This window comes from Manis pentadactyla, chromosome 2 (genome assembly GCF_030020395.1).
Source record: "Manis pentadactyla isolate mManPen7 chromosome 2, mManPen7.hap1, whole genome shotgun sequence".
Lineage (NCBI taxonomy): Eukaryota > Metazoa > Chordata > Mammalia > Pholidota > Manidae > Manis > Manis pentadactyla.
Genome location: NC_080020.1, coordinates 72,095,562 through 72,117,748, shown reverse-complemented (window position 1 = coordinate 72,117,748; position 22,187 = coordinate 72,095,562). Strand labels below are relative to the sequence as shown.

Genomic DNA, 22,187 nt, shown 5'->3' with positions numbered 1-22,187 from the left:
GTATGTCTAGATTATAGTTTCTCTCAACTGGACCTATAGATTTCCTTGGAAGCCTGGAACATCTCCTGTCTGATCTTGTAACCTGAAGTCCCAGAATAACACCTGACTAAATATTTGTTGAATGAATGAATGGATAGATTGATGGCAGAATTACACATTTCTTGCAATCCAAAATGAACGGATAAAAATAAATTTCTATGCATGCTCAAACTATGCTAATAGGAAGTTTGCCACTGAGAGAGGAAAAGTGTACATAGTCATTTTTTTTTTTGTATTAATTTAGAGTAAAAACATTCATTTGGTAATACTGAATTAGAGAAAAAGTGGACTGGGTCAAATTTTGTGATGGGTCTGTTGGTGAAACTGGAACGTGATATTTTTCATAACTGTTTTTAGATAAGAGTGTTCACTTTATTTGGTGGCTTTTTCCTAAGAATTGCAAGGACTTTATAATAAGTTATCTCACTACATTTGACAGGATCTCTTTGAAGTTATTATTTGCCACAGTTTTATCATCCCCATTTCTCAGATGACACTGTAAACAAAGACATGCATTACTTTACCCAAGGTCACAAAACTAGTCCCTGGATGAGCCAGAAATAGAACCCTCTTCACAGAAATTTCACCTATTTATCCATTAGTCAGTGTTCCTTCCCTCTTAATTGTGCATTTCAGGGGCTGAAGTTCAGCATAGCATGAATCCCATCAACTGTTCACTGAGGTACATTAAGAACTGTCAGTAATTCTGATGAGCACAAGCAGAGTAGTGCACAGCGTATTAATTAATGTAAGGAAAGCTTTCCAGGTTAAAGTAAAAAAGTAATGCCAATAATACTAAAATTGAGAAGACATTGGATGCCTAGGTTCTGACGATAAGCCAAAGCTCTTTTCATACTGACTCTGCCAGCTAACTCTTCTCAGACTTCCAGCCATTCCCACTAAAGCCTGTGAGAACCATACGCATGCACTAGTGAGCACTTGTTCTATATTTATGGATGTTTATTTAAATGAGATGCATTTTGGTTGGTCGCAAATACAGGTCTGTTTACAGCCAAAATAAAAAAAAGTGGGCCTTGATTTACACGCAGGCAGTGTAAATAACAAGTTCTAAAAACAGAGGACAAGTCCTGTATCATTTCCTACAGAGCAGGGAAATTAGTTTGACTACTGTGTAACAGAAAGGGCATTTAATAATGAGTCTCCATGCCATACGCATGCCTACTCCCTTCACCCTCCCAATCCCAGCTCCATTCATAAAGTCTCCTGGAGAACTTTCCTGCTAAATTTACTGTGGGAGTCCTTGCACCTTACAGGAAAGAGTTCTGAATAAATGAAGGAAAAAGACCTTTGGAAACAACAGCTACTCATATCTATGAGCATAATTGAGGCTGACCTCTAAATGACTTCAGATGCATTACTAAGGGAAGCAACAGTCGTTCTATCTATGAGGCCCCCATACTTCCTTCCACCGACCAGAATACTTTTGGCCTGATGGCAACTGAACTGCTCAGTGAGTCTGCTCAGTAAGTGCAGAACTTTTACTCTTTTCTTTGACTCTTAAAGTAATATTCGTTTCTTTGTTTTAGAATGAGTTTGGGGCTAATATACCCAGCTAATTCTTTTTTCAAAGTTTTGAGGTTTTATTTTATTTTTTTGTCCAAACAGAGTCATGATTAATGTAATTCTCATCCTAAGAAAACATATTAGATCCACTTCTCTCACCCCCAGCCTAGATAATCTCTATTTCCTCCTGGTTAATGAAATGGAGTGACTAATGACTGACAAGACGGACAAGTGATAGATACAAGGCAGTCTCTAATCCAGAGCCATTAGGTCTCCCCATGTGTTTAAAGGATTAGGGATGGAGTTAAGAGTTTGGCTATGACAATCCCTAATTGGAAAAAAAGGAAATGCCCTCTTAAATGCTCTTTTTCTTCCCCTGCCCTGTTCCTGACAGTAAGTAATGGCACAACTGTTCTGAAGTATTCCTCTTCAATTTTATTTTGTTTAATTCAGTCTGTCATTAGAAAGGCCTGCGAGCTTTAGGCTTGATGATTACTCTCGGTGGGAGGAAGTAATGGCACTGCCGACTTGTGTTCTAGACAAGCGCTCCTTTATACAATGACGGGGCCTGCCATCGTAAATGAAAGGCTCTTTAAGGAGCAGTGAGGGACTCTTTTAAGCAGACTGCTACCATGTGCTTGTAACCCTCCAGCATAACTTGCAAGGATGAGACAGCAGTGTGTTCTGCTGCAAAGAGGACTATTGTCCTCGTTAGCCTCAAGCAAATTGAGCCGTGTTTTGCTGCAGCGTAGTAGGATTTCCAAAGGGTTTTCAAGTGGCAGTTCCTAAAAATCTGAATGTAATAAAAGGATTAAAATAGGGGGCTTAGAGTGTGGAATTTTGAACTCTACCAATCCCTCACTCTAAGTCAACATCTCAAACCCCAAAATAAAACTTTAAATCTGCATTGTACGCTATTTTGAGGATAAGTAATAAACAATGGGTTAGAGTACAATTAAATAACTGAATGCATATTAATAAACTTAAGTGTTTATTAACAAACTCAGAGTCTGGGTTTTAAAATTTGTGATAGCTGATTTCTGGTGCATTTGTCTGCATGAAGAAAAGGATGAAGAATGATCTACAATTATTAATGACAGATTATTACTACAATTGTTAAACTTGCCAGGATTTAAAAGATTTTATTGCGGTCCATTTTAACTCTAAGAGTGTTTTGGATTCTACAAAGAGAAGACTACAACACAGAATGTTTTTAATTTTTTGTATGTGCTGTTCAGGTCTGCTGGGTTTGTTGTACATTCTAGAATCTTATTTGTAGATGCAGTCACAAAATAAATACCTCTGTTTCTCTGTACCTCATACACATAGAATATATAATTTCAGTCTGAGAAGAATAAAATAAACCAGATTAATATTTTTGGGGGAAAACATGTTTACTAGTTTAACAAAGCCAAAATGTACCTAAGGTAAAGGTCAAAGACTACTTCATTCCCTGCTGAGCAAATGCTCAGGAAGCACATTTGTCTACGTTTCCTGTCATAACAGGAAGAGTGTAACTTCTTCCTTTCCACAATGGCTTCAGTTTTACCTCCTAACTCCAATATTTTCTCCCTTAGGGCCTTCCAAATCGATCTTTGCAAGACAGAAGGCAGGAGGCTGTCTCTGCTGTAGTTTCCAAACAGTTGCATTTGTTGAAATGTTATTTAAATGTTAGTGATTTCTTAAGCTAAATGGTTCCAATTTAAAATTAAAAGTCAAATTTCCAAACATTTATAGAGCGATTCTTTTATTCCTATTAGTGGTTCAACATATTTCAAAAGAAACACAAATACATACCCATATTATGTAATTTCATTTCCTTCAATCTAATTACGTCATTTATTTATTTCTAAGCAAAGCCATTATTCTGGGTTGGGGGTGGGGGGTGGCTGGCAGTGTTCCGAATTAGAGTATATGGGGATGTAAACTTTGAAAATACTTTCACCATAATCATTTTTTAAGGAGCTCATTTTAAATGAATAAAGTACAATGTTAAAGGAAGTCAGACTGCAAGGGACATGGCTTTTGAAACAATTAGCAACATTTTTCTTAATCTATAATTTGGAAGAAACCTCTTGGTTTATGTAGTCTATTTATAATGTTAATATTTTTAGTGCTGGTTTCTCAGGAATACAATGTCACACAGTTTGTGCATTTGTAAAGCAAAAGGTAACTAGAAGCAAACAGAATGGTGTGTGCATGCATTTACAGGGGCAAAAGGTGCCATTCAACTGTCAACTCCACAAAATGAGATGCAGTAACTACAAGCATCAGAATATTTCTAAAATACAGTTTTAAATGGAAATTACATGTGATACACAAATCAAAACTGAAATGACAAAAAATCTTGAAGCCCTCAAGCTCAGGAAGGAGCTTTTAAATCCAGAACTCTGGTGGAGATAATTATGCTTTTCCTTATGAAACGTTTGGCCTCTCTTGCATTTCCTACCAAAGGAAAGCTAATGAACAAGTTTGACAGCAGGTGAGACAATTCTTTTCTGGCAGTAAAGGAAAAGGTCTAGCTGATATAAATATAAACCATCCTGTACTGTATGGGAAGTATAGTAAGTGTGTGGCGCACTATCGCTATGATTCAACTATATAGAGGGAAGACCTTAAATTGTTTTCAAATTACTAGAAATAGAATAGAAATGAATGGCCTGATGTCATAACTGTTAAACATACATCTGCACACTCTGGCTACTGCTTTCTTTGATTTGGAAACTCACGAAAGTACACTTTGTTATTTCTCCCCCATTCTGGTTTTCTTTTTCAGTCTCTTCAGTCACCAGTAACTCCAATTCTTTGAACAAATACTTTTCCTGTTGGCGATTTTTAGGATCAATGAAAGAATGATTTAACTTAAATGCAAGGGGAACCTTTAAGAAGGCATCCACAGGATGCACCAATATACCATATAACTCAATTCTGAAATGAACTACTAAGCCCTAATATAGTACTATGGTACACTCTATTTGTTAATACAAATTTAGGTGAGGCAGTAAGCTGTTGAGTAATGACACTGAAGGAAAAAAGGCATAATAATCATCACTATGAAGTATTTGCAGGTTTATTGTGGATTTAGAGAAATCAACACTTCTGCACTGATTGAACTTGCTCTTCACGTGATTTGAAACAAGGTTCCAGATACTCATTAACATGGATAACTCTCCTCTAGTATTTAAAGTGTAACTTCTTCTCAAATAATATATACTTGCTTGGTATGTGTACAAGCAACTGACAAGTCTGGAAGTTCTGTTTGTACAGATGACAAAAGAAAACAGAGTGACTGTGTTCCTTTGTTCTTTAACTCATGGTTCAAAATTCATCACAAAGTTATTTTCTTGAAGCAACCTACTTGTATTTCTAAATTATCCAGTCCCTCATATTAAAGAGTAAGTTTTATAGGTTGTAACTCTCAAGTTTAAAACTAGTTAGCCTTTTACTTACTGATATTCTGGATGTCACCTTGGAGAACATTACAGTAAAAAGTCCATAGAAATATTAGCTAAAATTCTAAGAAGTGAAAAGAGCAGAAAACAGGAGAAAGCAAGTAGTAAACATGTTTTTTCTTTTTAAAAGACAGTCATTTGAGGAAAGTGCATTGCTTTTACAGCTTACTTTACAAAATACCATATTTCATTTAAAAACATCGGTTATATAGAAACTATAAGAGGCTGTATCTATCCTGAACATATTTCTCCAGTTTTTTTTTCTGAGCCCATTTGAAATAATTTATAAGTCATATAAAGAAACTGAGATACTGACATAAGAAAAGAGATAAGTCAGAAAATTTAACAGTTATGAACTCTGAATTCTTTTTAGTCATAAGGGGATTCTCCTGTTCTATTAACAGAAGAATGCTGCTAATTGTCTTTAATTTGTGCTCCAGTTATTGCACTGATAATTACATGAAATTTTGTTTGCTGGCAAAAACTATTAGTGTGCCAGATCTGACAGAAGAGAAGAACTTAAGACTTTTAAAACTCCTTTTCCCTTAACTTACTATATTAGGCACTAATTGTGTTATTTGGCAAATATTTTCCCCTTATAGTTATCCAAATATTTAGATGTCTTTTTATAATAACAAGCCACACAAATAAATTCAGGTTTTCCTCTCCTATCCTTTCAGAGTGGGAAAGCTGAAAATTTTAAGTACAAACATGCAAGGTTAAATAGATTCAGGTTAAGCATGCCTAATTTTTATATACCTTTCTTCTTGATAAAACAGATACAGCAGATTTCTAAGTATATTCTGTTTGTAAGAAAAATTATACAAGTGCAAAACTTTTTTAGAAATATGGCTGTGTCAGGAGAATAGCAAATACTGGTACCATATGAAGAAGGGTAAGATTATTGCCTGATTGATGAAGGCATTTAACAAGTAAAAACAAAAAATGCAAATGGAGAGATTGAAACTAGTGTTAGGATCAGCTGCAAGCTGGAAGTGATAGAAATGGTGATAAGTAGTTCAAAATAATTTGGTCAGTAGCATATCTGAAAAAAAGTCCCACAAGCATGGAACTTAGGAAACTACTTGTCTTCATCCTTGTCACAAGTCTTGCTCTGCAGATGTCTGTGTGATTCTCCTTCCTGTCCACAAGCCATCCTCAGCCACCAGCCGGCTTTTGCTCTGAGATGATTCCCTCACCCATTGTTAGCTTCCAAGGGCTTCTTTGTGCTCCTGTTCTACTCTGTTCTGTTTCCTTCCATCCTCCTGATACCCTTTTAAGGTAAATCCTCTTGAAATGAAGGGTCAGGTACCTTCCATTCTTCAATGTGCTACACAGTATGGGGTTGTTTTGATGGAAATCACATAAACTATAAGAGTGAATGGTTCAAAGAGCATTAGTTTAATAGGAATAGTTAATAGATAAATTTATTGAACACTTATTATAGGTTAGGCACATTTATCCACTAATTTAATTATCTCAATGACCTGAAAAGACGGGTACTATATTTTAATCCTCACTTTACTAGTGATGGAACCGAGAGGCTCTGAAGGTGTAAGTCACTTGCTGGAAGGTCACACAGCTATTGGATGGCAGAACTAAAAGCCATGTTCCTTATCATTATATTATACTGGATGCAGCATGACATAATTCAGAAAAGCATGTTTTGCTCTATTTTTCAGTCTCAAAGATCTGGGCTCAAATCTTGACCACTTCCTAGTATTAACCCTCTGGCTGCAAAGCTTTGCATGATCTGGGTCCTTCCTAGGGTCTAATCTCTCTCATTTCTCTAATGTCATACACATCAGGATCAAGTTCAACAGGATTTCCTTTGGCTCCTTAGCAAGCTCTTTCTTTTCTTGAAGGGTGTTGCAAATTTTGTTCCTGTGGAATGTTGTCACTTGCCTAATTGACTCATCTTTCAGCTCCCATCATTAGCATCTCCACAGACACCCCCAACCTAAACAAAGCACCTCTGTTATTCTTTAGTAGCACTTGGAAAGTTTCATTCATAGCACATATGAACAAAATTGTTATATATTTGCGTATTTCATGTCTGATTCCTTCCACTAGACCAGGGGTCCATAAACTCTAGTGCTCCAGGCTGAATCCAGCCTGCCTCTGTTTTTGTCAGTAAAGTTTTATTCAAACACAGACACATTCATTTGTTTACATATTGTCCTGCTGCTTTCATGACCTGTGTTGAGCCAAGTAATTGATATAGAAACTGTACGCTTCACAAGGCCAAAAATTTTGCTGCCTGGCCCTTTATAGAAAAAGTTTGCTGACTCTGTGGCAGACAATAAGCTGGATGAGATTCTTCTTGTTTACCACCAAATACTTAATGTTAGGCATGTTGGAATTTAATAATATTTGTTGATTTAATAAATAAATGGATATTCAGCTATAAATAGGATTAATAAGGATTAAGTGGAATAATATATGTATGTGCTTCATGGTGCATGTAGCTACATTTATTATCTAAAAATTTCTGTTAAGACAAATTGACAATTCATGATTTCATTTATTTTTATATACTAGCTTAAGAAATCCATCTTGTTTAGGTTAGAAGTTGAGAAGTAAGTAGTTTTCATAAAAGTGGAAACTGGAAAATTAAAGAAAATACAACTAGCTGTTAAGTTTTTCCTTCCCTCAACTACTTTATGTCTATAATTGGAGCTTCTGAATTTCAGCCATTATGAAAGATAAAGTAAGGGCAAAACTGAGTTTAAACGGTTAGCTGCTCTGTTTTACAGCAGTTTTATTTCTTAATGATATATAACTTATCACATCTGCTCTGTAATATTTCATTTCACAATTTATAGTTCTCATTTTGTAAAAACACAGCCTGTTCTCAGTGTAGCCAAATAAACAGCGGCAATGGCACAGCAGGCTTTTACTTCATTTAAGACAAGATGACAGTGAACCATTGTGTGAAGTTTTATCAGGTAGTCTCCCAGTGAGGGAAGCTTCAAAAAGGGCTAAGCAGTTAACATTTTTCTGTGCAACATGTGAACATGTATTTTAAAGGAAGCCCAGGTTAGGAGAGCCTCCACACTTCCCACAATATGCTGCTATAATTTGTTGGTGCCAGTTATTAGAAGTGACCTCCAGCTTTGACGATCCAAAGGGCTCTGAGGAGGGCTCTCGCAGCAGGTGGGAGGTGCGCATGACACACCTGGGTAAGTCAGATGGCTACTGAAGGTTGTCAACAGCCATCTAAAACAACCACTGAAATACATGTTCAAACATGGCAGTTTGTTAATTGTATTAATTCCAGTAAGACTACTCAGTTAAAGGGCCTACTGTACCTAAAGACTGATGAAAATATTAAATAGATACTCAATTCTGTAGAATAAAATCAAAGGAATTCATCTTCATGATTAAAAAATATAAGATAAGTGAAGGTGAACCTCTCCTAAAGTTATGACTTCTAATATGGGTGAGAGTAACAGCAATTGTAGATATTATCTATAATTTCGATTATTAGCTAAAAAGTATGGTGTTAAAATTTATGTATCTGTGAGAATTTTATGTTCTTTTATAAAGCATAATGAAAACTCGTGAATTCAATCTAAGAAGTACCTTATATTACTAATGAAGTACAGGTGCTGATTCATATAATTTTTGACTACACCCAAAATAGATTGTAGTCCAAATAACAGGGTCTAAACAGTCAATGGTACATGATGTTCAATATTTCAGCCTTAATTTCAATTTTAAGCAAAATGCTATGGTTTCATATGGACAGAATTACTGCTTTTTGACTTGACCCATAGTAATGAACAACATGGAAGAAAACACTGAAGGAATCTGTCATAGAATAAAGATGGATTAGTTCTATTTTCAGCCAAAAAGAGTTCAAGTCACATGTACCTTAAATATAATGGTTGAAGGGAGTATAAACTTGAAAATATAAAAAGTTTCATTACCTCTTAATGGCAAACTGGTTTTAATGGCATAAATAACAAGCTCTATTCATTATAATTTACACATGTAAATGTCCATTGGTGGATACATGGAAAAAAACTTACGGGGTATAGTTTATACACACACACACACACAAACACACAATGGACTATTTTTTGGCCTTAAAAATCAAGGAAATCCTACCTTGTGACAACATGGATGAACCTTGAAGGCATTATACTAAGTGAAATAAATTAGGCAGAGAAAGACAAATACTGTGTGATGATCTCACTTTCAAGTGGAATAAAAAAAAAAACTCATAGAAAAGGAGAGCAGCCTTGTGTTAACAGAGGTACAGGGTGTGGCGGTGGGAAGGGGAACTGGAGGAACTAGTCAAAAGACACAAACTTATGGTTATAAGATAAGTAAGTACCAGGGGTGCAATGTACAAATGAGGACTGGAGCCCACCCAGCTGTCTTATGATAAATAGGAGAGATAAAATGTTATTAAATAAATAAGAGAGTAAATCCCAAGAGTTCTCATTACAAGGAGAAAACTTTCCTTTATTCTTTCTTTCCTTTTATCTGTATGGGAAGATGGATGTTAGCTAAACATATTGTGGTAATCATTTTGCAATATATGTAAATCAAACCATCACACTGTGTGCTTTAAACATATAGTGATATATGTCAATTACTTCTCAGTAAAACTGGGAGAAAAATTAAAGAAATTATTTAAACCATGAATCCGTTCTAGTGTTACTTGCATATCCAAGAAGATAGGGGTAATAGGAGAGATAGAATGTCTTTATTTGGGGGAAATTACAGTCTGGTGGGGAGTCTTCCTCTTAGCTTTCCCCAGCATAAATGGACAACAGGCAAAACATTAGTTTCTCCCATGGTCAAGGAATGCCTATTTTGCAGGTTCCATTTGCCATCTACAAGGGTTGGGATCTGCACTACTGTAATTTCTCCCAGGAACTGTTTTTTGATATTTAACACTAGAAATGCATACAAATCACCCAGCTATCCTTAACTCACCCAATTAAATCCACTCTCCCAAACTGTGATGAAAAGTAGAGTCAAATCACTGATATTCATGATATATATACAGAAGTCTTAAATTTGTATTAAAATGAAAAATTATAACATCATCTGCCTCTGTGTTTACAGGGTTTAAAGAAGATGGTATGAATGAACTAACAGTTCTTGCCTATATACTTTAAGTTACTGATATTTTGTGTGGGTGTCATTGTTGCTGTCAACACAATGTTAAATATTTTGGATTTATTTCAAAGTGTTTTATTGTGAGCAGAATGAAAGCCATTTTTGTACAGGATATTTAGCTCAAATTATAAACCTTTAAATGGATGACCACAAAAGGCCCCGTATATAAGAGCATCTTTGACGATGTGTGCAATGTAGCAACATTACGCTTATTAACTCTTAATTATTAGCTATTTATGTTACACAAGGAGAGCTTCCACTTAAAATTCATGTGAAGTAAAAAAGTGAATAATCACAAAAGTGTAAACTATTTGTCTAATAGAAAAGGTGATTGCTTTTCCCTTTACATATAAGACTATTAGCACTTAAACTGGCTACATTTAATTCACTAAAACTTCTCTTAATGGATGTTTATAAATTTAAAATGTGTTCAGTACCCTTAACTATCTGGGGAAAATGCAATAAATAGTCCATATAAATACTGATTAAAAAAAAGAGCTTTATTGCACTCACCTGTCTGTTACGTTCATCCATAATCCTCGTAATCTGAATCTTTTTTCTCCCCATAGTCCCCGTTTTTCTTCTCTCTCTCGTTCCTGAAATTATGTATTTTTTCCTTCCTTTTCTTTCTCTTTCCTGTTTCCTCCAAACTAATCTCCTTCTTCAGCACTTGCCCTTCTCAGTTCCTGAATTCCTGCATTCGTTCCTGCTGGAGGAAAAGAAAAATTAAATACCACTTTAACAGCAAGCCAGTTTCATAAGATCTATCGTATTTTAATTAAAAAAAAAAAAGCTATGTAGAAGTAAGCCAATCAAATGAATAAGTATTTTTTTAATGTATGTGGTATGTCACATGCAGGAGCATATCAAGTAGGAATGGTTTGTTTTTATAATTAAAATAACATTGTAAGTAATTTAACAAGTCATTTAAATGATGAAAACTATTGTTTTAAAACCAAACACTTGAAATGTATCTTTTGCAAAGAGTTTCTTAATACTTTTTAATGAAATTAGGTGACTATTTTCACCCTTCTTTTATGAAAAATTACCTAAATCAGAGAGTTAATGAACCCTTATGTACCTGTGTATGCTAAGTAGGGCAGCTAATTCATTTCTGAAGGGAAAACAATCTTGTGTTCTGATAGCAGAGGTGATAACGTCCCTCGTTATGCAAATAGGATGGACTATTATGAAAGTGCTATTTGATATATGTAAATGTCAACTAATTTAAATCTAAATCCTTTAATGTTATTTTTAAAAAGTCACTGGTATGAGGACACAGTAAAAATAATATGGGATATTTAATCTTACATATCAAGCACCTATCAGCAGTGAGATCTCCTTTTCCTTTTGAAAGCCCTTAAGCTGTATCTTGAATATTAGAATCGAAAAGGGTGATCATTCATAGGAAACAAAGACATGGTGCAAAAATGAGAGTATTTTTTCATTTATAGCTATACTTTTTATAATAAGTCATTGATCCTCTAAAATATTTTACAAAGACATGTTCCATCTCTTTGGGGAGCAAGATATAAAACACAGAAGTTTGCTATCATGTATGGGATAGCTTTAGGTCATGAATTGGAATTAAGGAAATGATCATCAATAATGTAAGATAAACCAAAGAGATGATCATCATCAATGTAAAATAAGCCCAGAGAATGCAGAGGATTAAAAGTATGTATTTCATTTTGTTTTAAATTACATCTGGAAATATCTGAATGTAAGGAAAGTGAATTGCTATAAAATGTGGAAGTTAACAAGAAAGTATTCCACAATGGCTTCTTCATTTGCAAGCAACAGTTTCAATTATTCTTTCCCCTGTTATGTCAAAGAATGCAACTACTTTACACATTGCTCAGAATTTCCGTTTATTTTAGTTGGTGCTTAACAACCGACCTGATAAATTTCCATGTTTTATGGAATCCTGTGCTAATGTCCTGATATTTAATAGATTATTTGTCTCCAATTCAAAGTTATTGGAACAGGAAATCAGTTATACACTTGGTCTGATCATCTTTTGATTTCTTAAATTTCTAAATACTTTATCGGCATAAGTAAATTTTTTAAAAATTTAAGTTGTTTTGTGATTGATTGCAGAAGCTATTACAATATAATTAGTTCTGGTGGATTAAGTGCTGCTTAAAAACTAAGACCATCCATTCTCTTTGCCCAATGCCTTTCTATTGAACTGCAGCTCAGTTCTGCCTCTGAGAATACTATATACGTTGAGTATCATCATGATCACACAGTGCTCATCAAAAACTATTACTCCAATAGTCATTTTAAATGTTGGAAGCAGTTCAAAAGTCTTAAAAAGTTATATAAGTAACACACATTTGACAAATACACATAAAAAATGAGTTATAAGATGCATTAAAATCACATTAAAATTTGAAAAATTCACAAAGCACAATTGCATCATATAATCATTGTTGCCAAACATTGTCCATCTATCTATTTTTAGAAACATTCTAAATATCAGTCAACTGGACAATTTTCCTGTGTTTCCTAGTCTTACCTTAGTAGCAAGCAGCACGTTAGAATGGTATTTCCCATGCATGCACAAGACCCCAAAGAGACAGACAGGCTTCCTCTATCCTAGAAAAGCCAACCCATGAATCCACAGCAAACACATATGGGACAGTTTCCTTTCTCTTCATTTAGCAGAGGCTGTGGCACTATCGGCTTACAGGACTATGACTGCCTAAGCGCTTATTCACTTTAAGGTGGAAGGTCAGGGTGAACAGATTAGAGTGTGGTGACAAGGCGGGGAAGATGAGAAGTTCTACAGATCCTGGTTTCAAAATACAAATAAAGCAAGTAGAGAAACACCCCTGGAGGAAAGTCTCCTCAGAAAGGCAGAGTTCCTGATGCACCATGCTTAGAAGAGTTCCTTCATGTCACCACCCCGTATTTCACAACTTTGAAATGAGGGACACTTTCTAAAAAGAGCAGAGCAAGGATTTAAAAAAAATTCTTAGAACATGATAGGAAATACTTTACCAGAAAGAATTTATATGTATAGACAAAATATATATGTGTATATATATGTATATATCAAATAGTTAATAAAATGCCATTGAATATATTTTCCTTTATGAAATATGCAAGGTAATGTAGAAAGAAACAAGGTTAAAGTTTAATAGAAAATATTTTCTCATTTTCCATAAAAATGGGTACTTCTCTAAGTGTTACCTTTTGAACATATCTAGGATGCAAAATTTGATATAACTAAATTCATATGCAGATTAATACATGCCGATGATAATTTTCATGAAATAAAGTGTGTCATGAAACATGTGGTTTAGAATATTTGATTATGGGTCACATTTCAAGGCTATCAATAAAAACTTAGAGTTAGGAAGGTCAATGTATAGCTCAGTGGTTGTTTGCTTAGCATAGGTATTTCTTTAACCTGATTTTTATGCAAAACTTACATTGTAAGGTCAGTTACAAGTATTAATTTGTAGGAAGCCTAGCAAGGCTGTCAAAGAGGTTATATAACTTAGGTAACTTGTAAAATTGTTTTGTATGTATATGAACAAAAGAATATACCAGCTAAACTACACGTAGTAGAATTTCAAGTTATGCTGAGAACTTTCATTATGTACAATCAACCATAAGCTTAAAATAATTCCAGCAGCTTTGCGGCTACTTCTTTCCACATGAAAGAAACATTCTTGGAAAATGACAGAGTTACATAGAAGCAATCAGTAATTAAAAGGAAAAAGTAGAAAAAGAAATGCTCTACCATAGTTACACTCTATAGAGTTACAGTTTTCTGCATGGTTTTTCATTTTGCCAACCTAAATATAAGAAGAATAAAATCAGGCTGCTTACTAAAAAGGGGAACTTCATTATGGCAGGCTTCTGTTCACTCTGAGTCTGGCATAAGCAGGACAGATGAAGGCAAAGTGGTTTGAGACCCAAGTTAAGAAGAGTGTCTTGTGGACAGATGCTACAGATCGTTGTCCCACCCCGGCTCTCTCATTTAGGAACAAGTTCCCTTGAGCGACACACACCTCCCCCTCCTCCGCTTCCCCCTTATCCTCCCTCACTCTTGCTCCCCTCCTCCCTCCCTCCCTCTTACAAATTCCTCCCAGTAACACAGAAGAATCTTGACAGAATGGCAGGAAACACGCACAGACTGGTCAGGGAAGGATATGATGTCAGCAACCACGAACAATAAAAGGTGTAAAGGTGCTTCCTTCCCTAAACTGTTCCAGAAGTGTAAAATGGGAACCAAAACTCTTCACTTCCTTCTCTGAGCAGAACTGTCTGAGTGTGCTGGGCTGTACCCCACACAGAGAGAGGCCTTTGAGAGGTTCAGATAAGGGACAATGAGAGAAATCCAGACATGGGGACATTTAAAATTTCTATTTTTAAAAGACCTGAGAAAAATCCATTCAGCTCTAGCTTAGGATTTTGTATGACTGTTTAAAGAAATAAAAATAAGAAAACAAACAAGTTGGCTTTGGTTAAGTAGAAGAGACATCACAATTACCATTTACCATGCCTCACAAAAATCATCTGACACAGTTAATGCAGCCATATAATCTTGATTTACCCTTCGAGGCAAATGAAGAATTCCATGCAGGCAAAGAGCCAAATGGACAAATTGTATTTTTGGTAAAAAACATAATCAAGAAAACTGTCCAGAATAATCACTGTTGGTAAAATACATTGATTACTTCTTTGCCCCCACAGCTAAACGAGAGACATACTGGATTGGGGGAATAGATTCCTATGTTATTGAAGCTCTCAAAGTTATTTTAAAAAATCCAGACTTAGAACCAAAGTAAGTAACATATACTTTCAGTTTAGAGTGAAACAATTATCTCAGTCTCATCACTATTAGTTTCTTTCTAACATGGGAATGCCAGTCTATCATAAAGTTTATGTAGGAAGAAAACCACATATCAAGTGGATCTGAGTCATCTTCAGATTTCAATCATCTTCCCACAACACTTTGATTTAGAAATTAAACATAACCTTCAGTTATGTGTTTTGATTTTACAGTGAGACTGCCATGCCACATTAAAAGATGTGGGAAGAAATTAAGTCTCTTCTGCTAAACTTATCTTTGCAAGGCACGTATTTTGCCACAATAAGCACACTGCAGTCACTTAAATAAAAACCTATGAATAATGATAAAACATTAAAATATGTGATGTCATTTTGCAAAGAAAGAATTCTTTTCCTTATATTAGCAAGCAACTTTTTCAATGATTCACATTCTCACTAATGCTAGCACCTTCATGTAATGCTTTGTAAAAACTCAAGGTTGAAAACCAAGCATTGTATATATCACACAATAAATTATACTGTTAAACAAATACAAGGTGGATACTTAGTAAAGGACAAAATGATGGTAAGTGCAGTTGCTGCAAGCCTGGTATTATTAATTCAAACAATTAAATGATTCAGTATCATAGTTAACTGGAAAGCTTTGCTCATTATAGCACATCTAGTTATGTTTAACTTTATGATACCTTTGAAATACACACATGATGCATGTGATTATATTTTAGTTAAGAACAAGTAGAACTTTTACTTTTTTTTCCCTTAAGAGGTATACTGAACTTTAAAAGATATAATAATAATTATTCTCATCTTTACTTAACTACATGATGTCTTATGAGTTGGGGAGTATTTCCTTGGCCCTGAAAGTCACTCCATTTCTTTCTAAGCTTAACCATGCATTATATAGAATGTTATATTACCCTAGCTATGAATGCAAGCTGAGTTCATTGTAATGAAATAAGTCATTCTTTCCCATTGGATAAATACTATAGTGCTGAATACAAAAGTTATATTTATTTATTTATTTCAAATTAGTGTCAGTATGATGAATTTTGAGTTATCTTCAAGTCTCAGTAACATATAATAAATAATGTCATTTGACTGCCTTTCAGTTCTTCACACCTGCTATGCTACTTCCTACCACAGGGCCTTTGCATACATAATTCCCTCTGCCTGGAATGTTTCTCCTTCCTCTCTGTGCCTCCTTCACTTCTTCCCTGCCTTTCTGTCTCAGTTCGTTTCACATCCTGAGGAAGCAACTCATTCTTTCCTGATCACATCAAATTCCCCCACAAGGACTCACAGTACCATGTCCTCCTTCGTAGCACTTGTTACAATCAATTACATGTCTGCCTGTCCTCCTCAATACTGGGGGCTAAGTCCGTTTTGTTTCACTTTTGTATTCTCAGTATCTACCCCAGTGCCAGGCATACAATAGGAGCTAATAATTCTTAGATGATAAATGAATTAATTTATTAATATTTTTATCTCTCAGGTGAGTATTTTCTTCAGTTGCTATTTTTAATGACGACCACTAAGAAAGGTGTCATTTTTTCTTTATGCAGAAGCAGACTGATAACCTCACTTAATCCTTCATCACATTCACATAACATTTCCTACATGGAATAAGAATAATTTATACTGAGAAATGGAAGCTGAATGAATTTTCGAGTTGGGAAGCGAGGGTCTGATTTCTAGCTTGGTACCTAGAGGCTGTGTCACTAACTATAGACTAATGACTAAATTCCTGGGAACTGCTGTTCCCTTGCCCTGCAAAAAGCTGGGAACATACTTTCTCTTTGGCAGGATGGTTATGATCATTAAATGTAGTGCTGTATGTGCAGCACTGCCTCCTTGGTAGTACTGGGAACATGGTCTACTACTTGTACTAATGCCTCAGTTTTAAGGTATAAATTGAAAGTCACATTATACAGTAAAGCTATCAAGTGAATTGTAGTCCTTACATATGCCATGAAAACCTCACTTTGCAAAGCTAATGATGCACAACTTCTAACAGGTAATGCTCCATTTATTCCTTAACAATAATCATTATGTGAAGAAAAAATGTACAGTGTTAGAAAAATTAAGAAGTTTCTCATAAGTATCAGTCATGGAAGAGCTTCAGGCTGCAAAAGTAGAAATAACTAGGGAAATATGTCAATTTTCCCAATGACCATGGCTGCTGAAAACTCTACATTAATGCCTCTAGTCCTACTTTAACATCTTTCCCCAAGGACAAAAGGAGATGAAATGTATGTCAGAAATATAATAAGGCTAAAAAGGAACTCGTTTTGAAAACCCCTGCAATTAATTTAGTAAGTGGGCCTAACCTGCCATTATCACTGACATAAATCATTTTATTTACACAGTTCTAGAATTTAGTAGACACATACCTTTAAACAACTGTACTGCATTATAAACAATTTAATAGACATGAGGGAAGCCCAGCTTCCCTGTCATGATTATCCACGGTATATTTTGTCTTAGACATTTTTTCACACTGCAGCTTAAAGTGTTCTCTATTCCCCATGCCAAAATAAACTTCAAATGGTCTAAATATGTCGAGTCACCTGCTATTCAACCGCACCACAATTTTTAATCTTTCCACATCATATAAAGTAATTAATTCAGGACTCCATCATGTCTTTGTTTTATTAATTTTTCCCAACTGTGCAGGCACCACATTTTCTTGGAAAGGCCACTTAGTGACGTGGCAGTTCTTAACCACCACACAGGTAAATCCTGCTCTGTCTCCTCACAAAGCAGGAGCCGCTATTTTGCATCACAGATTGTGTTCTGTTCCCCAGCTGTAACCTCTCAATAAGAACATGCAGCTGGACTTTTGCTGCTGTTACTGAACAAGGCAAGTTATAAGCACTACACAACACCAGGGGCAGTGAGACAGAGTGGGCAGCCTTCAAAGTGAGCAAGGCTTGAAGTAGGAGATGCTGCTATTACACATTCTCATCTTAGTATGGCAAAAAACTGAGTTCCCAGGCATCTCGTGAGCCTGTCAGAAAAAAAAAATCAAATCTTACGTTCATTATTTTCTTAATCTTTAATATCATATTTCATTATTGAAATGGCAATATTCTACACTTTTTTTTCTCAAAAGCTGATATGTACTGGACACAGTGTTCAGCCTTGCTGCTACATGTGTGTGTGTGTGTGTGTGAGCATGTTCAGTGTGAATACTTTCCTGCAAAACTGTAGCAAATGGAAACTACAGATTTCAGTCTTCTTTTCATTGTGTGTAGATGGACATCATCTACATCAGTGAGGACATTTTGAGATACCTGAGTAGTCCTGAGTATCACGACCAGTAAATAATCACCTTTTATTAAGACTGTGATATGAATGATTAAAAGGACAATCTAAGTAGAGTTTCTGTTTTATTCTATATTCAAATAATATGTTAAATGATTGAAAATAACTAGCCTCTGTTGTTATTTACTTTCCCAATTTATTTAACATTTAAGGATGACTGCAAAATGGGAAGAAATACTATTGTCCTCCTGGTAATATTTTTCTTATACATGAAGGAGAATATGCTTGATAAATCATCTGCTATTTACACTGCATGTAATTTATTTTTGTCTCCAGTTAAACTGTAGAAATTTAGAAAGTGAACATAAAAATCTTCCATGTTAATATATATATAATATTCAAGATGCCATAATAAAATCTCTCAAAATACAGGTATTTGATATTGCTGTTTTATGTGGCTCAACATGGAACCCAGTGATTCATCAATTTTTCTATTTCTCTTCATCTCTTTTACAGCATCCTAATCAACCTAATTAAGGCTTTGTTCCTCTGAAACCTCTGATGACAGTTTGTTTGACTCTATCCCACTGTGGTCTTCTTGCAAGGAGAATTAAATCTGATCTTGTGACAGCAATCATTAAATTATCCCAACTGGCCCCAATTAAGCCACATGGCTCATGGGCTTCCATACAGTCAAGTGCCAAGTGCTCTGTTTCATTTGCACATCATTCTTTACCTTGGTTTATTTTCTTAAAGCCAATTAAGTATGTATCTTATCAAGTGGAACTAAATTTCCTTGTGTATAGGAGCTCAAGACACAGTGCATCAATGGACTTTGTAGTCACACTGAAGTATCATACAGGACTCCTGAAACCACTGTAATGCTGTTAATGAAAAAAATATCTCTATCTTTCTCTATAGTTATTCATGCTGAAATTGACCCGCATGTACCTTCTCAAAATAATATACATGTTTAAACAGTTCTGGCTAGCATAAATCAGTAATAACTTTTTATTTGGCTTATTTACAATGATCTTTTAATAGAGTAGTTATCTGCATTTAGTTGAATAAGATATTCCTTTTATTTAACACTTGAAATTATCTCTTTAAGACCCTCTTAAAAGAGCCTTAAAAGAACAGTACCAAAGTACAACTTTTGAAGTTAACCTTTCTTACCCTTAATTTCTGCTCTAATTTTTTCACATAAGTTCTGTAATGATGTTCCCAGGCCTTCCCATGAACGCAGGTAGCCTCAGGATTTAGAGCTCACTGATTGTGCGCTACTCCAGGGACATGGCTGATTAAAAACAGCCTCATGAGGAACAGTAGCTCCTACTCACATCTGGCTCATCTTATTCTAAACTCTAATACCTGTATGGAAATTTGACCTCTAGGTTGGCTTTAGAGAACCACAGTTTACAGTGTCCAATATCTTAGCTTTAAGGTGGAAACATAGTTAAATTAATCCCAATATGACTGGTGTTTCACACAGTTTCTGAAGGCCTTAATCAATTACCCTGATGACTTTCCTGTGAATATAAATAAATGTACTATATTTTTGTACCTATCTAATTATAGTTATCACTGATCATCTGTTGGTATCTGATGCAGGCTATCTGTCACAGTTCTCAGAGCAGATGAATTAGAACATATCTCTTTGTCCTAATCATACATTAAAAACTGACATTAGGATAGAGAACTGGAATGGATGCTATGTATCTTATAGGACATTAACCTTGATGGAACAGTAAGTCTTTTCATTACTTGACCAATAGGTGTAGCTGCTATGAAAAAAGAAAATACAGTGAAATCTTGAACATACTGATATCTTTTCAGCACTCAGAAAAAATAGTATGGACATTTTCTTCATGGGAGCTAAATACATTTTCAATCATCTACTCAATAAATAACAGTTCTCCTTAAAAGAGCAATATCACAAATATTTATTACAAAATGCTTATGAGTTAGACACTACTTACCAATCTCACCACTAACTGACTTAAAAAGTGAACAATAAGTGTATTAAAATTTTAGTAAAGCAAAACGGATGCTAGGGTGTTGTATTATGAAATATTTTTCTCACTGTATTATAGTAATCTCCAATAAGATTTGATGTTAATTTTAGAGCATGCTTCTGCTAAAAAGGGCAAACCATGCAACAGATTTAGTACAAAGAAGCTGAAAATATCCTGTGGAAAAAAAAAATCTGTAGCGAAATCAGCCAGCCCAAATCCTGCCATTACTCAGCACTGCAGTGACGTGCGGATGTTTGCAGTGGTTTGAGGAGCCAGCAGGGGTGGAAACTCTACGTACTCGACTCCAACATGATTGCAATTGAACCTCATCAAAGTAAGAGCTCATAATTTGTCACAGAAAACAGCCAATTAACATATGTTAGAAAAAGGCTTCATAAAGATAATATATGATTAAAGACCCAGTGCAGCTGTTGAAAATCAAAACTATGCATTTAAAAAAGAAATCTCAGCCTGAGCTTCCGTATGGTTAAACTGATAATGGCTACTATGATTTTTTTTTTAAGCAGAAAAATATAATTACAGCTCTTCTCGTAAGTTTGGGGTTATGGCAAGGGAGAACTGGGTACTGTGGCACTATTTACTATGCCTTACTTAGTTCTATAAATAGTTGAAGCCCTTGCCAAAACTCTGTAGTTACTTTGTTATAGTGCTATTTTAAAACACAGACCTTCATTGTGAGCTAAATGGCCTTCAGGATGCACTTTGTAGTTATAGCATTCCTCTCAAAACTATATCCTCCCTTTATCTGTGCAAACCTCCAGGACAAGAAGACTCTACATGACTGCCACTCACTGTAAAACACACTGGGGCTGTGTAACACATGGTTTTAATACTTCAGAACTTTTGTCAGGGTTGGTGGTCAGGAAGGGAGACAGTTAGATGTCAGAAGTGAGAGTACGGCACAGGGACATAGAGCAGCTCCTCCATGGGAGGCCATGCTGGCTACCTGCTGCAGCTTTGGAGCAGCTGAGCTACATGTAAGTAGACGTACATGGTGCTTTCTCAGCATAGATTTTAAACTAAACTTTAGTTTGGACCATGTGAACAATTAAATCCTGGCTACATTAATGTTGGAGACCATGAGTCAAAGCAGGATGCAATGAAAAGGTATGTATCAGTGAACAAGTTTGATCATTAGTCACAGGGACATAAGTGTGTCAGCATGATGCTAGGCACCAGGGACACCACTGTGAACAAAATAAAGAAGGTCCCGGTCTTTCCAAAACGTTCACTTTACAGGGAGAAAAAGGCAATAAACAAGCACACTAATATGATGATTTTAGATAGAGAAATGTTATAAAGAAAACAGTACAGCAGCACACAGGCCAGTGGGGTGAGTGAATAGCAAAAGGCAGGGTGGAGAGTCTGTCAGGGAAGGTTGAGAAGACAACATCCACGGAGAGACTGAAACAACGGTAGAGCCAGGCAGTGTTTGGAGGATGAATATTACAGCACTGTGCCTGTCCCTGGTGGCACAAACTTGGCCAAGTCATAGCTTCCTAAGCCTCAGTTTACCCATATTAAAGAACGGCAATGATAACACATTCTATATGAGGTTGTAAGGCTCAAACAATAAACAGAACCACATTCATTTGTAAAGCTTTAGTTGGACGCAATTCCACTTCATAAATTCCCTGGGTAAATTTGTTTCCTTCACTTCAGTGTTATAGTTTATAAAAATTATGAGAATATGGTATATGAGAATATGGTATGATACAAAAGGTTTCCAAATTGATATTAATTTAATCCAAAGCTATGTCTTCCCTTGAAATGTGGGTATTTCATTAAAGCAATGCCCACTGGCTTAAATAGTTCTTGGGGATATAAATTATTTCACAATGCTCAATATGAATAGCACCACGAACAACCTGATAGAAACAATGCACAATTTCTGATGATTTAAAAAAATCAAATGTAAGATATAGAA

At 35.4% G+C, this 22,187-nt stretch overlaps 1 protein-coding gene across 17 annotated transcripts in view; it reads right to left on the bottom strand.

The window, feature by feature from the left end:
* Positions 1-22,187, bottom strand: part of MEF2C (myocyte enhancer factor 2C) — a 160,903-nt gene that overhangs the window by 79,143 nt on the left and 59,573 nt on the right. For 10 of the 17 annotated variants that reach the window (XM_036925664.2, XM_057493603.1, XM_036925666.2 and 7 more), the window contains one exon: positions 10,665-10,860. In XM_036925664.2, coding sequence (XP_036781559.1) covers positions 10,665-10,718 — 54 coding nt within the window. In that variant the 5' untranslated portion in view covers positions 10,719-10,860. Of the gene's footprint in view, positions 1-10,664; positions 10,861-12,672; positions 13,054-13,994; positions 14,146-22,187 lie in introns of those variants that run through there. The other 7 variants (XM_057493579.1, XM_036925654.2, XM_036925656.2 and 4 more) reach the window with 5 other exon arrangements.